This window comes from Mixophyes fleayi, chromosome 5, assembly GCF_038048845.1.
Source record: "Mixophyes fleayi isolate aMixFle1 chromosome 5, aMixFle1.hap1, whole genome shotgun sequence".
Lineage (NCBI taxonomy): Eukaryota > Metazoa > Chordata > Amphibia > Anura > Limnodynastidae > Mixophyes > Mixophyes fleayi.
Window position 1 is genome coordinate 224,955,401 of NC_134406.1, and position 18,099 is coordinate 224,973,499.

At 39.6% G+C, this 18,099-nt stretch overlaps 1 protein-coding gene across 3 annotated transcripts in view; it reads left to right on the plus strand.

Annotated features, from left to right (window-relative positions):
• LYN (LYN proto-oncogene, Src family tyrosine kinase) overlaps window positions 1-18,099 on the plus strand; it is a 50,841-nt gene that overhangs the window by 9,780 nt on the left and 22,962 nt on the right. The window contains exons 1-2 of one of the 3 annotated variants that reach the window (XM_075213535.1): window positions 13,372-13,473; window positions 15,686-15,822. In XM_075213535.1, the coding sequence (XP_075069636.1) occupies window positions 15,691-15,822 (132 nt within the window). In that variant the 5' untranslated portion in view covers window positions 13,372-13,473; window positions 15,686-15,690. Of the gene's footprint in view, window positions 1-13,371; window positions 13,474-15,685; window positions 15,823-18,099 lie in introns of those variants that run through there. The other 2 variants (XM_075213537.1, XM_075213534.1) reach the window with 2 other exon arrangements.

An 18,099-nucleotide genomic window follows, 5' to 3' on the forward strand; every position in this document is an offset into this window, starting at 1 on the left:
ATAGGGACAGTAGTGAGGCTGTACTATGAGTGGTATAGGTGGAAGTGGGGTAGTTTTGAGATGTATGAAGAGGAGTTAGTGTTGGTGAGGGCTTTGTAGTTGAGGCTGAGTAATTTGTGTTAGATTCTGGGATATATGTGTAGCCTGTGTAGGGATTGCAGAGTGGTGTGATGGATGCGAAGCGGATACAGACGGGTGACTGGAATGCCAGATAGGAGAAGGTCACAGTAGTAGTCTATACTCCTCTTACCCTTCTCTACTCTGATTGTATTTCTGTAGTCTTCTTAACTCCATGGTCCGTTTATAGGGAGATTCTATAACTGATGTTTGTCTCTTTAGATAACTAGTTAGGAATATGCACTTGTTATAAATTCAAATACAATCCACTGAAACAGAGCTGTAAAGAGGAAAACAAAACCAGAAATGTAACTTATGTAAAGTAAGCACATATAGAAATGGGGAACAGAAAAGTACGTGTCGCATTTGCCTAAAAGATATATAATGGTTAAAAAAATAAATAAAATAAAAAAAACAAATCAATGTGCAAGATTAAACTGGTGTGTATAATATGTTGTATTATTAAAATGCTGACTTATGTAAAGTAAACACGTTAAGATAACATTGTCTATATGTGGTGACGTTTCAGAATTGTTTAGATGGTGGTCTGATAAGGTTACATATTGCTTACTATATACTGGAATTTACAATGTCTTCGTTCGTCATCGGTGTCTTTGAGTTTTTCCGTATCTCTGCCCCTCCATTCCAGAGTAACTGAAATCTTTGTGAAGAATGTACTGTCCTGTCCCGAGTTGTAGGATTCCACATGCCCTTAACACGGATACATTCACTACAGTTTCATAGACGTCCTTTATTAATTATTAACAGACAACAGACACTAGTTGCTAATTCATAACTAATGCTGTACAATTTCAGTTTGCTGTATAATTAAATATTAAATGCAGTTTGACTTTTGTAACCATCCAGTGTATATACCACTTTACAACCACGGGCTGGTTGTAAAAGTTAAACTACATTTACTAAAGCTAAGTACACATTACAGAATTTTCCACCAACTTTTTATTCCGATCGATTTTTACATGCGATCGATGGTCTGATGGCTCGGTCCATGGACTGCATACACACTAGCCTTATTTAGGACAATAAAGGGAAGAGCGGATGTCCCTTTAGCGACTTGTTACAGCCATGTTGTCGTAAGCAATGACTGTAATTTCATACTCACTGTTGTGGATCGGTCGGAAGTTTATACACACTACACAACGGAAACGAGATTGGAACGAAAATATTAAACGGTACGACCAACCAATTGAGGTGACAATCGTCCATTTGGGCAGACTTTCGACCATCGTATCACTGCACATAAACTGACCCGACTTTTGAACGAGCGGTCGTATGTCGGCTGATTGAGCCGATTATTGGATGAAAACCGTGTAGTGTGTACCCAGCTTAAGACAGCAAACTCAAATTGTAGAAACAAATACATACACTGATCAGCTACAACATTAAAACCACCTGCCTAATATTGTGTAGGTTCGCTCGTGCCGCCAAAACAGGTCTGACCCATCGAGGCATGGACTCTACAAGACCTCTGAAAGTGCTCTGTGGTATCTGGCACCAAGACGTTAGCAGCAGATCCTTTAAGTCCTGTAAGTTGCTAGGTGATCTGGGGAATTTGGAAGCCAAGTCAACACCTTGTACTCTTTGTCATGTTCTTCAAACTATTCCTGAACAATCTGTGCAGTGTGGCAGGGCGCATTATACTACAGAAAGAGGACACATCCATCAGAAAATACTGTCATGAAGGGGTGTACTTGGTCTGCAACAATGTTTAGGTAGGTGGTGTGTGAAAGTAATATCCACATGAATGCCAGGACCCAAGGTTTCCCAGCAGAACATTGCCCAGAACACCACAGTGCCTTCTTCCCATAGTGCATCCTGGTGCCATCTCTTCGCAGGTAGACAATGTTGATATTGTAAATAACAGTTGCCCTTGTAACGAAATAATGAATGTTAGTCACTTCACTTGTCAGTGGTTTTAATGTTGTCGGTGTATGTTGCTGTATATTTGTAATGTAATTTTTAATTGTTTAATTCCTTCTCTTGTAGTTGATTTTAACAAACACAAATCACGGAAGTATTATTGCACAAAGTAGAAATCTTGTTTTCTTAAAGATCTAATTTAAGGTCACTTGTAGAGCACTTCAGGAGAGGAGTACTTTTACCGGACGTCACAGGTTTGCATATTGTGAAGGTATACTAAATCACATTGTTATGCCACCCTGATGGTTTCCTACTTGCTGAACGCTGCAACTTTGTCTTTCAGCTTTCCCAAGCTAAAGTGTTGTGAAATGTACAAGACATATGACATCATTCGCTTCTAGTAAATTTTCATTGAGACAGTAAAAGTACTTCTCTAATTTATGCCTAAAGACTGCATAAAAATATGTTCATGTTTGGGACAGGCTTAAAAATGTAATGATCAGCATTATATGTCACAAAATATGGAGGAGATGGAAAGTAATGAAACAAATCAGTTATATGAACTTTATTTTATATAGAGGTGCGTTTGACAGCGCAGTCTTCCCACATAATTTTAACAGGAGCCTCACATCACTAATCTCTTCTTTCTACTATTTGTGGTCCACCTGACTAAAGTCCCCCACAACATCTTGATATTATTACATACAGCCCTGTCCTGACTAAAGTTGTGTACAGATTAATGGTAACATAGGCAAACAGAGGGGGGGGGGTCCTAGTGCCTAGAGCCTAGAAACCCCCCCTCCAAGCATAGGGCACTGTATAATTGAGGTGGCTGTACCCTACTCCCACTTCACAAAGCTCTGCTTGAAAAGGGAGAGCTGCGTGCACCTAACAGTAGTGCACGCAGCATTGCTCATGTATATTACAGGGATAGGAAGAGTTGGAGAGCAGCCAAGCACGGTCTAAAATTATAGCCACGCCCCCTTGCATGCTGGTCACGCCCACTGGCAGCATGGTGTGGAAACCCCCCTCTACAAATACTGCGTTTGCCCCTGGACAATGTTACTTCAGATGCAATTTCTATAACGATTTTAACAGCGACGGAAAGTCTGGGTGATCAGGCAGATTCACGTTTACACACTTTTACTCTATTGTCAGATCTGAGATCTGCATTTCTCATAACCATCTGCTGAAAAGATCATGGGGTAAATATCTCAAGCTGCGAATTTCTGGCAGTTTTGAAAAGTGGATATGTTGCCTAAGGCAACCAATCAGATTCTAGTTGTCATTTTTTTTTTTAGTGCAGTTTACAAAGTGATAGCTAGTAACTGATGCTATAGGCAACACCTCCACTTTTCAAACCTGACGGAAACTCGGCGCTTGATAAATTTACCACCATGACTCTCTACACTCTACAGATATCTACCTACACTGCTGGTCATGAGTGTGTACACAATTCCACATTTGCCCAATATCATTTAATTTTTGATTGTGATTTTTAGAAGGTTTGGAAATCCAAATCAAACGATGCAATGTGCTTTGGTACAATAAAACATGTTCGTGGGAACATACACACTAATGTAATATCTGACCAAACGGTGATTTATCTGTGATATATATGATAATTGCATTAGTGCGTACCTACTCATCACATGTCTACAGTCCACAATCTGTGCTACTGTCAACATTCCATGATCTCACTGGCTACAGTTAGTTCTGTAGCCAATGAGATCACCCTCCCAGATACAAAGGGGGTTGAAATGGATGAACAGGTTTTCCAGCCCTAGGCAAATGCACCAAAAACTTTGTACAGCATATGTATCACCTTTTCCTATTAAGCAAACCCCACACATTCTGTACATAACATTGGTACATTTTTTTTTAGTTTTGAGAGCTTAGAAGTTAAACAGTCAGAAGTTTTAGTTTGCTCTGTAATAATAAACCCAAAAAATACTTTAAAAAAATTAGAAAAGTACAATGAATACAAATGTAATAGCATATGTTACATATAAAAAGAATGAGGCATAAAGTAAACTGTAAATTAAAAAAACACATTAAATTTAACCTCCTTTAAATAAATCAATATTGTCTATCTGAGCAAATTTAATATAATGCAATACCTTGTAAGTATATACAACAAAGTTAATGCTAATCCCTCATCACAACCAATTTAAATAACAATTATTCAATTAGGGGTATAGTTACAGCTGCAGAATATCACAAATAAATTTACTTTTACTTTTTATTTTCCTTAGACAGAAACATTAGTGCCAAAACATAAGAGCAATACAATAAGTGTCAAAGTAAGAAAAATCATGTTGTATGTTTTATTGAAGTTCATTAAAACATATGCAGACCACCGCAAAATGTTTCTTCGACTGCAGACAAAGTGTTACATTCTTTCATACAGGTTCTTAGAAAGGTATTTCTTCCTTCTAACCCACAGGAATGTAGTAATTTGAGTATAGGGTGGTTTTTGGGCAACTGGTAGCCCCCCACCCCCCTGGACGACACTGTCATCCTTACTCATCCATCAAATCACTTTTATTTTGTTTGTCTCCCATCTCCCATTTCTGTTCCTGTCTTATTGATCTTTTTTGCTTCTTAGATGCAAATCCTATCATCTTTTTTTATCATTCTTATTTTCTGGTCTTTATAAGTTGCTTTTTTCCCTATAGGTGTAGTTAAATGCACACATTTTAGTTATAACCAAATTGAGGAAACATGACATGATAGGCTGGTAGTGCTTCAGTGTCCATTGAGACGTTACTGCACGTGAAGTACTTACATGCACGGCTGTAGCAAAGTGTTTCTGGACACTTAAAATGTTGGTAACTATATAACCATCATTTTTGTATAAGGCCATGAGAAAACAGGTACACTTTGTGGAATGGATTAATGTTCTTTATACTCCTATGTTATAAACATTGAAAGTCAATCAAACATCAGTGTGTGTGTAATATACATGCTCATGTGTCTTAGGGCTAGATTTACTAAGCTGCGGGTTTGAAAAGTGGGGATGTTGCCTATAGCAACCAATCAGATTCTAGCTTTCATTTATTTAGTACCTTCTATAAAATGACAGCTAGAATCTGATTGGTTGCTATAGGCAACATCCCCACTTTTTCAAACCCGCAGCTTAGTAAATCTAGCCCTTAGAGTGTCAGTACTGTAGGTACATGCATTGCTCCATTTTGCACATGTTCTGTGAATAAAGGAGAGCGGTCACGTGAGTAACTGTAAAGTCCATGGTGTTGAAAGGCAGGCTGAAATTCTCCTTTTTTAACTTACTGGAACTGTATCATTTCCTTGAAAATGATTCAGTGTTACATGAGAAAGAGAGAGAGAGAAATGAATGCTCTCTTTATGTTGTATGTGAGCTTTTCATACACTTGCACTGATGCTTGGTGTTATAGGAATATGTTATGGTCACAATGCAGTGGTGAGTGTACATGATCCAAGCAGGAGTCTCACAATGCCATCATTGCCCAGCTGTCCTTCTGTTCAGGGAATATCCTGCCAGATCCACCGCCATGTTGGTGTGCACAGATGGTTAGATCAGTAGCGGAGAGCGCATACAAGGTAACAAGGCTCAAATAGTTCAAGCATTTTTTAATACAGTAAACAAAAGTAGTATTTTCAGTTACAGCACAGTTCATACAGTCCATGGAAGCTTGACGACTGTCCCATCATAGACCAGGTTAAAAGAATCAGAAAAGTATTCCTATAAGATACATTTTGAGGACCACCCCCTTCAACAGTCGCTCGCTAACAGGCATAGTGGTCCATGTCTATTGACAGAGTTGGTCCCAGAAACACATAGCATAGGGGCACTTTTCTGATTTGTTTAACTTGGTCTATGGTGGGATAGCTATTAAGTGTCTCAAAACTGCAGCTCAGTGGGGTTTGGATTTTAGAATGGCCATTCCAAAACCTTTATTTTGTATTTTTTTAGCCATTCAGCTGTATATATGCATTGTCTTGCATGATCCAAACCATCAACCATTTAACAAAGTGTTCAACTGTTGGTATTCGACCATTCGTTCCACTTTTATCTGGTCTATCAAAAGGACATTCTTCCAGAATTCTTGTTTCATTCAGATCTAATTTGTGCTTTCTCCTGGCTACCCTTCCATGAATGCCATACTTGTCTGTGATGGTACACATTTATGAACTGTAACAGTTACCATGCTGACATGCAGATACCTGAATGTAGTGTATATATTCTTTGCAATTTTTGGGGCATCTTATGTTCGGATGGTTGGCTTAGTTCGCTGAGATGCCCACTCTTTGGTATATTGGCAGCTGTCTTCAGTGTTCTCTGTTTGTAAGTAATCTTTCTCACTTTAGAATGATGGACTTCAGTTTATGTGGAAATAGCTTTATAACCCTTTCCAGACCGATGAGCAGCAACAATTGTTTCTCTGAGATCATTGCAGATGTTTCTTTCTCCTCTGCATGGTGTTAGCACAGCCCAGACTGCCAAAGGGTCTGCTTTTGTATAGAGGTGATATCTTTTCCTGGAGATCAAATAATAAAGTAATTGATTAGTAGCCCATGTCTTAAATGACCTTTTTATTGCTATGAAAGGATTGAGGGTGTAGTCACTGTACACTCCTGGCTTCCTTTTGTTTTGTTTTTTTAATGAATAAATAAAATCAGTTATGTGTTATTTGTCAAATGAGATTAGATATATCAAATTTTAGGACTAGGTGAGGACTAGACAACTGTTCATTGTATACTGTTATGTAAAAACGCAAATTTGAAAGAGGGTGCTGTTTCTTTTTCACATAACTGTATGCCTATAATTTATATACAAAATCACTTTGATCATATACAAGACACTCACTTTCTAATACAGACTCAAAGTCTAATCCACAGTCTACTTATTTTTATTGCTCAAGTGGTTTTAATGCTCCCGTGTTCTGTGGGCGAGTTCTGCCGAATGAGTTTGAAAACAAAGGCACAGGGCATTAAAATGAAGCGATCAAACATGTTTCATTCATCATAAGTACAGCCTAATAAAGGCTCTCTGACACCGGGGCAAGGGTGTTTTTCAATGCCTATGTGTACGTAGAATGGAGAATTGTTGTGTCGTCCATCTCCGTCTGAGATCCATTCACTACATGTTGAACAGGACACACACATAGAATGAACTATTTCCAATCTTGATTTTAATTTAGCATCCAAGTTTTTACCTAATATCTGTAGTTTGCGAGATCAAAGTCAAAGCAGAGATGGAATAGATCAATACAGAAGTGGAAGTTGCTCAATCAATATACAGGCTCATAGCAGGTGCTTGATAGGGTGGGGTTATCCTGAAAGGAACAAACAGAGAGAAAAATCCCCCAGCACACTGCTATAGCCAGCAAAGGAGCTGCCAATTCTACTTGTACATATAAATGCAAAAGTCTCAGTTGCACACATTTGCTAATGTATGTTAAGCCACCAGCCACTCCACGGCGCTTTTGGGGTCCTAACTCTAAACAGTGAGAGTCCCATATATGTAGGCCATACATATATGTGTTTTTAAATTGAGATCAAGCCTAAGAAGTCAAAATATTTTATGTGCTAACCTCCTGTCCTAAGTTAATTTTTGAGAATGTTAAAAAAAACTAATTGGTAAAATTCATTCAATACAAATCTGTAGCAGAAGCAAATAAGTAACATTGGTCTTTATGATATGGATTAGTTTCACAATCTGGTTTAGTTAATTCACTATTTCCTAAATCCATTATAATGTTGGATATCTATGTTGTCAAGGGGACTTCTTTTTTTTTTGACAGTACTCAGATTATATCTGTGATTCACCTCTGCAACCCATTGTTTAGCTTTTCACTAATACAGTTGTTCCCAAACTGTGTAACCCAGCTCTCTGGGGTGCTGCGTCCAGGGCCGGTGATGAGCAAGGCAGGGGACTACCTGGTAATTATTTAGGTTTAGAGGTGTCTTGAAAATTTATGGAGACCACAGGGGTGCCTTGATCTGAGAAAGTTTGTGATCCACTGCACTAATAGATTGCTACTTGTTTAAAAATTAACTATGTTATTGATAAGCAATCTTATAAATGAGAAATTAGGAACTTGAATAAAGTTATAATAAAACCCGTATTAATCAACATTCTTTGACACCGTGAATTGCTCCAGGTCAAAAGATGGGGATTAGGATGAATAGATCCACACTCCTCCCCTTCCCTATAACTAATCTATTATGTACTAACTGTGGCCTCCCTGCATACACCGCTTATACAGCTGTGACTCTAGGTAATTTGTCATCTAGGGTCGCAGCTGCATAGGGCAGTACACATACAAGTGCATGCTTCTAGGTGTATTGTATTAATAAAGTAGTTTCAGAGAAGGGGACTTTTTAAGCTGGATTAAGGCTCTGAGTGGTCTAGGACACTCCAACATCTTGTGGGAGCTGTTATCACTGCAAAAGGGGGACCAACTCCATATTAAAGTATATGTATTTGAATACAATGTCATTACATACATGCAGGGCCGGTACTAGGGTCCGTGGCGCCCTAGGCACATTTACAAAATCGGCGCCCCCTGCCCGGCACATTTTCAAAATCAGCGCCCCCACCCTGCACACTTACAAAATCGTGTGTAAGTGTGCAGGGTGGGGGTGCCGATTTTGAAAATGTGCGTCTTTTCTTACCTGTTTCTAACTTGCCTCCTCTCTGCTCCGTCTGCTCCCCTCCACTCACTGACACTGTCGGGCTGTGATGATGATGTCACGGCCGACAGTCAGTCAGTGAGTGAAGGGGAGAAGACGGAGCAGAGAGGCGGCGGTGGTGGTGAGCAATAGTCCATCCCCCCCTCCCTGTGGATGTATGTGAAGCTGTGCGGCGGCCGTGAAAGGTATGGTCAGCGGTCGCCGCACAGTTTTAAAGAAATGTTTAATCTGTGGCGCCCTCCAGAGCCCGGCGCCCTAGGCAAGTGCCTAACCTTGCCTAATGGGAGCGCCGGGCCTGCATACATGACATACAGGAGGGGAAGCTAACTTACGTGGAGCAGGTGCCTATATTACTGTGCACCAAGGAAGTCGCTGGCATTGCCTTCTGTCAGTGGGAGGACTTGTAAGGGACACCGGTAAGTTCACTGGAGGGGACCCAGAGTAGTGCCGTTCTCCGCAGTGACTGACGCTCAGTCGCTAGGAAGTGAAGAGACAATTACTACATAGCTGACTAGTCTTCCTGTTTTTTTAGAAACTGTCCTTTTTTCAGTTTATAGAATAGACCATAGAATGTTTCCCCTGGAAGTCTACCTGCTTTTCATTATTTGGACAACTGCACAGTATTCATTCTCTTTCTGTGTATCATCTTATATCTCTTTTATTCTTTGTGCTGCTAAAAGGACAAACTTGGTGGATATGGAATATTCTTCCTTTAATTTTGCTGCAATCATTTCTATATTTAAGACATAGCATGTCACCGCTCAGACACTATGTGCATGCACTGATCTCTACTGTATACACAGTACTGCCAGTGTATGGGCTCCAGAAGAGGGAGAGAATGATGCTGGGCGTTGCAGTCTGTGAACATTTTATTTACAGGATGTATAATGCAAGCGCCTGTGTTCTAAAGTAAATTAATGTCCATTGCAGGTATTCAGCTGAATCCAAACTTCAATTACAAGTAACTGCAGATAGAAGCTCAATGGAATACAAATATAGAAGATTTAATATGTATTGTTTTGTAATTATAGATTACATAATTGATGACTAGTTTGGGTGGTTATAGGCCATTATCAACTAACATTGAGCTAGTAGCTGATTGGTTGTATCCTGATATTGGTTGTATCCTGATTCAAGCATATATTAAGTAGATGTATAAATGTAACCTGGATCACAGAGATGGAGTCAATTACAAATCAGACAAAATCCAAGACACTGTTGTGTTGTCACTTATTCTAATGCACATTGTGCATTATAATCACATTGAGTACAGCCTCCATCCTCTATTAGGTTTATATCACGCTTTCAGTATGGAATATTTCATGTCCTATAAAGGATGTATTTGTTTCCTGGATATACAGCTCTTGTCATGTTCAAAAATAACTGTGTCAGAGGATATCGTCCTCAACAGCTTGTAAGTATTTCCTTGGATTCACAAAATATTGACTTTGCCTCATTTACAGATATGAATATTGTAGCATCACTTGGTGTGTGAGAACGAGCAGTGAGCTTTTATTGCAGCTAGTGAATGTTGTGTTTTGTTTTTTTTACTGCTACCAAAGCTAAATTTACATGGAATGATCTAAAGCGTCAGTTCTAGGCCACTCTCACAGCATAAGTCCACTAATTCCTTGCCAACAAGAATGATTTGCAAATTACTTTTAGTAAACATGACCCCTTCATATTTTGTCAGTCCTTAAGTACTGCTTGCTCTTGTATAGTGAGGAGAAAGCGCTCATCTCTTAGGCAAACCGAGGGGGGTTTCCTAGTGCCTGGAAACCCCTTTCAAGCCTGGGGCACTGTATAATTGAGGTGGCTGGACCCTGCCCCCGCTTCACACGGCTCTGCTTGAAAAGGTACTAACAGTAGTGCACGCATTGCCCATGTATATTATGGGGATAGGAAGAGTTGGAGAACAGCCAGGCACTGTCTCTAATATTATAGCCATGCCCCCATGCATGCTGGTCACGCCCGCTGGTGGTGTGGCGTGGAAACCCCCCCCCCCCATCTACAAATCCTGCGTTTGCCCCTGCATCTCATACAACAGTCCGATTTGCTACAGCAGAGTGCGGGTCTGTGTTATGAAATTGAGTCACTATTTGGTAGATTATGCTGCTGCCTTATGAGGCAGCCATTTAGTGCTCTTATTTGGTATTCATGGGAGTGCAGGTTCTCAATTCACTAGACACCAGAGACATTACTGAGGTGTAAGGAAGAGTACCCCCATTATCACAAATACAAATGTCTATTTTCTTAGATCAGTAATGCTAAGACACACGCACTACAAATATTCAGCGCTCTTGTCCAGATGACTCTTAAGCGTCCCTGCTTGTTTAATACATATACACACTACAATAGTTTCTGTCAGAATGTAGTGATCATGCTTATAGTGTGCTGATATGGTTAATTTCAGCATATTTTTGTATAGTTCTCCCTGCTTTTTTCACATTTGATTTATCATGTTCTAGTAAAGCATCTAACCTTAATGTCAGTTATTACAGAATCTCTTCTGCCGATTTAGTTAATTAAGCAGGATTTCCTCTTCTGCCTCTGGTTTCATGTACAATACCTGTCCTAGAACTGGTTCCACTAGATTTATAGGTCTTAAATGACACCTGTGATCAGCATAGGCCCTCCAGCCTAAAACCCTAATACAATATAGAGGCATAGATGATATATTTTTTTGTTTGCACATGATTGTGTGAGGGATTTCAAACTTGAAAAAAATATACTGGAAAATTTGGAAATGTAATAGGATCGTATGTAAATGGATATCACTGTGTATGTCATCCAGTCATTGTGAATTTAGCTTATAATAGGCTTTTATAAATGAAAGTGCTCCGTGATTGTAGACACTGCTCAGTCTATTTATCCAGCTTGGAATGTTCCCCGTCTCAGTTTTAGTTCAGGTTACTCAGATCATTTCCAGTGTCTACTTCTCACGCTGCACAATTACATTATCTATAGGTAACTATTGTCTGGCAATTTATCATGGGAATGTTTAACAAGAGCTGGACAGAATGTGAGATATTTAAAAAATGCTTGGTAGTTCTTTGTCGCAAAGCTGTATAGATACTGTTATGACAACAGAATCCCGTGTATGGGTTTCATGCCATTTTGTAGAAAATATTATTTATGTTAAGTGTATTATGCAATGGTTCTTATGATTTATGGTATGCTACATGGCAACTTCTAAACTACAGTGATCCCCGTTTATACTGCGAGTATACGGCGACGCGCTAGAACCCGCGATATAGAGCCTAATGCGGTATAGACAGAAGGAGGACACTAAGATGTGCCACGTGGCAGGGGGTAGGAGCTTGCACCACCTTCTGACACTGGTTGAGTCAAATACAAGGAAAGCAAGGGAGACATTTGGAACCTGTGCTACATCAGAAATGGCAGAATGAAAGGCTGCACCATTGCCAGGGCGCACTCTACTATACTCTACAGCTGTCTAGTCACTTGTTCTCCACACAAGTGACATCAGCAGAGAGATAAAGATTTATCTTCCATCCGCAATAATAGAATGACCTAATAGCGAGGTGCAGAATGGACCTACGTGGGGCCCAGAAGGGGCCCAGAAGATCTGAAGGGGGCATGGCAATGAAGGGTTGCTTCCCCCCCTCCCTCCCCCCCCCCCCCCCCGCTCTCCTTTTTGGACTACGCTCCAGAAGACTTGTGCTCAGAAGGTCCAGTCTTTATTGCTCTTTTCAAACCAGAGGGGGGGGGGGGATGGGGACCTGGGGGCAAGAACTCAATCGCCGGGCCCCTGCCTAAATCTGGCTATGGTGCCCACCAATGTACTGTTCCACCCCTGATGAAAAAAAAAACCAGGATATATCTATGTGCCATCCTCCATTCTCCCTGCATTCCAGTCCCATTCCATTTGTGTTTAAGGTGTTATTCTGTTCCATCCAGTGCCAGATGAACTGAACAATCATACATTTTATGGCATCCTTATGTAAATGCTGGTTAATGTAATGATTGGACCAGGTACACGCCACAGAAAATATCTCCCGATGCAATATTGTTCGATATTACCAACTTACCACCAACTGAAGGTCCCAATCAGAATGCCGATTCATGTGTACACACTTTACACGTCTTACAAGATTTACCTTCAGATCTGTGCTCTTCATCTATCATAACCATCGGCTTATACGATCGTGACTCTGTAAACTCTGTAGAGATCTGCCTACACTGCTGGTCATGAGTGCAGACACACTTCAGAATTTGTCCAACATCGTTCCATTGTTTATAGAGATTCTTAGTCCGTTTATAAGATCAAATTAATCGATACGATGTTCTTTGAAACGTTAAAACATGGTTGTGGAGCGTACACACTAATGTGATATCAGACTTAAAGGTCGTTTATCGTGTGATAGTAACGATAGTTGGGTGAAAAACCTGTAGTGTGTACCCAGTCTTACAGCTCTAAAGGACAATTAGAAAGGGGTGGAGTCTCTGCAAGGGAGGGACTGCCACTAGTCTGATAAGGGGACTGGTAATTCATTTTTTAAGAAAACATTTTCTAAAGTGGAATTGTACTTTAAGTTTAATTTGTTCATGTAGAAAGCAAAACTTCCTGTTTCAGTGCTGTCAACCTTATCAGCCCAGCTAAACAAAAAAAGGGAATTGAAAATATTTTCTTATGAAATATTTGCATGTACACAAAATGGTAAAAGCAAAGGGTGTGGAGGGATTCATGAAATACTTTTCAAAAATCTTAGCATATTGTTGGTAAGAACGTGGAACACAGAAGAGATGTATTTTATGGCCTTTTAACATATTAATGTAAGTATTTACTGTAAATCTTCCAGTATTCTTCAAGCAAGTAAGTAGTTATATATAGTAGATGAAAAGGGGTTATACATGTAAAATAGCATGAAATAAGCGTGTGGTGTAAATGACACATTATGTGTTTAATAAACAGTTAGTGTTATATTTAGAGGAGGTTAAAAAAGCTTTGTCAAAAAATCTGCATAACAGTGAATAATGCATTATGTATGAAAATTCACAATTTGGGTTTAGTTTAGTTTGTGAAGCAATTGTACCTGAATGTTTTTAATCTCTAAAATCTCTGTTATTGTATTTCTGGTTGGATGCTACCACACCTATAAATAAAAAGAGGCGTTTCAGCTCTGGTTAGGGGAAGGACTGAGGATAAAATGCCCCATCGCTTGTTAATGATGGCAATGGGATTTTTAAGATCACATTTAAACAGGCCAAAGAATGATCAAAAATTACCCTTCGTATATTATGGTCCAAAAAGTATGCAATACATAGTATGCACCACACCAGTAGTATCGGATCTGACTCCAGACTCCTTTTGTCCTATAGATGCTAAGATTCTACTTGTAACCGTTTATCTCTGCTGATGACCATCAGTAAATGGCAGCAATGGCTCATGGGAAGATTTCTCTTACGATAACGCATTACTCTCTGCGAGTCTAATCAGCCTGAAATTTGTGTTGGATTAAAAAATCACAGATATGATATCTGTCCTCTGAAAACCCTTTATCCAGAAAGTTCTGAAATGCAAAAATAGGAAAAAATTATTGCTGCATTTTTGGTTATTTTGTCATTTACACAGATTTGATCACCAATGGGCTGGTGTACAGTGGGACGTACACCAGTCTGCGCAGCGTATTTTGTATGAAATCGCTATGCGTATGACCAGAAAGATCTAACATAGGCTCCTATGCAGACTCTCGTGAGTCTGGCATTTATGCCCTCCTGTGTCTGGAGAGGTGGGACAAAGAAAGGGAAGGGGTGTGCAAACGCAGGGCAAGTAAATGCGGCTCATGCAGACCTGCAGAAACTCGCCTATAGACCTGTTAGGAGGCGAATGTACAGTGCAGGTGCAAATACACGCTGATGAAACTAGGAGCAGATGCGGAGGCGCGTGCATCTCAAGATGCGTTCAGTTCTGATCATAGGCGGACATATGCTCCTTTTTTAAAGTACATTACTCCCTTTTTGTGTCCATCTCTGCATCAATCTCCAAGTCTTTTCCCTATAGTTACTGTGAGGAGCTCTGCTAAACAGCTTGATAAGAGAGGAGAATGCAAGGGACAGGTTGGGAGAAGACATGGTTTAAAAACAATAATAATTGTTTTTAGTAGATTTTGGGCATGGTGCTCTAAATTATAGAAAACTAGCCCCTTATATGAGAGATCTTAAGTCACGATCATTTCAGATAATAGATCCCATACCTGGGACCATACTAGAGACACGCTGCTACATATAGATATCCAAAATTACATATATAAATGTATAAAAAAAACAAGCCATAGAAAGTCTGTTTAAAAACATTAAATGCAAGAACCAGATACTCAATACTTTGGAAGGTCAATTTGACTCTCCCTAACAGAACATTATCAGATTCCAGGCGCATGTGCCGGATAGTGCATGCTCAGAAGAGGCCTTCCAGGCTCCCTGCTCTGCTCCCAAAAGAGCCTCTCTACTGCGGATACATGAGAGAGAGCACAGGGGGGGCTGGTAGGGTAGAGCGGCATCGCCAAGGCCCTACCCACGGGTTATGGGACCCGGTGAAGCCTATTCCCCCTCTAGACACTACAAAGACTTGCATGCACTCAGATACAGCCTTCTGGAAGGGCGCACAGCCATTTATTAGGAACAAGGAGCTGTATGAACCCATTAGTGACTGAGATTTTCCTTTATGTCATCCCCTTGTGATCACTGTGTATCAGCTACTGATAAGACTGTGACTTTCCAGGATTGGGAAACAGTACCTGAATGATTATGTGTACAGCTCATAATAAATTCTGAAGATAAACCAGACATTGAACCATTCTCCTTTCTGACAACATGCACCCACTATAGTATCATGTCATTTTTAAACTCGTTTCTTTAGCTTCATGCTATTCTGTGTTTTATTGTGTGTTTAGTAAGTATACTAGGCTGAGGTACTTTCTGCTATAATAATTTGCAGCAGGCCTCTTAAATCCATCTAACTGCCATCTGTTTTCTTGTTTTGCTGCAGAAAATATGGGATGTATCAAATCAAAAACGAAAGACCGTGGATCTGAGTTTGGAAGCGATTTGAAGAACTATCCAGTACGTAAACCTGAACGAACTATTTATGTACCAGATCCAACGTCCAATAAGCAGCAAAGGCCAGTAAGTAGATAGACAAGGAGAGAGCACATTCAGTAGCATGATTTGCACCTCACATTTTCTCTTCCTCTGTGCAGGAGAATCAGGCAATCTCTGGCTCTCCAGCTGTTGTTGCTTTGACATTCAGGAGTTGTAGAACCTGGCAAGCCTTTCTCTGCATCCATCCCATTTTCAATGTTATTGGCACATTTATCTGGTGGTAGGAAAGCAAACGCACATATCTACGTAGGAAGTATGAAAGTTTATGAATTCAACGTGCTGTTGTGTCACAAGGCTTACAATTTAACTTCACCTTGAGTTGTTTGATATGTCTTTTTAAGGATATAAGTAGTATCTGCCTGCCCCTTAATATGAAAATAGCTTTAGATGTCCTCTTCAGCTGGATAAAAACTGTCCTACTCTGAGAATATTTATGTATATTGCGAGCGTAAATTCATATATCTAACCATGTTAGCAGAGAATCTAGATTTTGAAAACTGTAATCAAACTGTATAATTGATTGGTCAAGCCTATCAAATGAACCAGTGAAGATTCTATGCTGAAGAACATGAGGAAGGCGAATGCACAGTCTGTAACTATGAGATCCTTACTCTAATGAAAGCAAGTTATTTATAACAGTCTTGTTGGGGAAGTACATTTCTTCTCTAGAGAGCAATGCTTTACAATCATTTATAGAGGAAAAAGTACATTTTGCAACCATTTACATTGCAGTCCTGAGTAAAAATGTTGGGAAATGCATCATTAAAAAGTAAAAAAAAAAAAAGTACAAAATTGCATTTCTGGGATTATTTGGTTATGTTGCATCACAGTTTGTTTTTATATTTGTTTTGGTTATGTTGTTAATGTTTTGGCTGTAGGGTTTATTTAGGCACAGATGCTGAATGTCAGTAACAGCTTGGGCTCTAACGATTTGGGTCTCAAAGTTGTTTAGTGTTGTACCCACCTATTTTTTAGTGTTTATTAATACCAGTGCAAGAAATTCCTCCTTTCTATATAATGTATATAAAAGCCTAATTGATATATTTGAAAAAAACTGATATCTTTAAAAACATTCTGCTCCTTCACAAATCACCGCTATCTTGCTCGGCAGACAAAGCAGATTTTGTGCTGTACCTCAGTGTTTCCTAAACAAGGATCTCAGTGGCTAGCAATGCTTCCCAAACTGGCTGTGGCTTTTGGTTCAACTGATGGTATGTGCAGGGATTTTACTCCATGGTTCATAGACACATTAGGTTACTGTGTGCGCGCGTGCGTGCGCCTGGGATAGAGTAACTAGATGCGCGTGAATAAATTTCAGGTACTCTGTGATATGTTTATTTTCTAGATTTATTAATAAATATTGATTACTAAATCCTTAGACTGTGTGGAAATCTTGGTTTCACAAGAAGCTGTGATTTTAACACCCTCATTCACATACATCCTGTGTCTACAAAACCATGTTTTGTGCCCTATGGAGTGTCTGCTCTATTACAATAAATAGCCTATTGCCACACCTGTACTCTGCTTATAGTGGCCATCACTTTCTGCCAATTCTGTCTTCATAATTTCTGGCAAAAAAGTGGAGTAAGTTTCCTTCTATCCTGATGCTGCTTTTCAGGCTATTTGTCAATTCCTTATCTCAGGACTAGGTTAAATATTCCCCCCCCTTGACCCAGTACAGTGAACTGAATTCCTTAGTACCTCTACCTTATTTCCTCTCAAATATTTAATACAAATTCGGTTGCAAGTTTAAAATCAACTTTTTCACTAATCATTATCATCATTTATTTATATAGCGCCACTAATTCTACAGCACTCATTCACATCAATCCCTGCTCCAATGGGGCTTACAGTCTAAATTCCCTGACACACAGACACACAGACACACAGACACACAGACGTCAATTTGGTAGCAGCCAGATAATCCACCAATAAAATGTTCTCACAAACACAATGAACTGGACATAGATCAATTCTCCACTTCCTCAGCTACTGACAACTTTATGACAACAGCTGTACTCTCTTTTTATTCCAATTTTGCCTTCTCATTAAACAACTATCTGCAGGGTGATCACTAGTTCCTATTTTACTGGTGCCTGAATTTTCTGCTTTTTCATATTACCAGGTACTTAGGTTTTGTTTGCTTCCATTCACTTACTGATAAACTTACATAAAGGTTTTTTTTTAGCTTTAAATAACCCTTGTACTTAATCCCCTTCTGCTAGTACTTTAGTGGGTGTCTGACACAGCAGCACTAAGCCATCCAATTGGCTGTGTTGAATATCCTGCTATGGAGAGAAC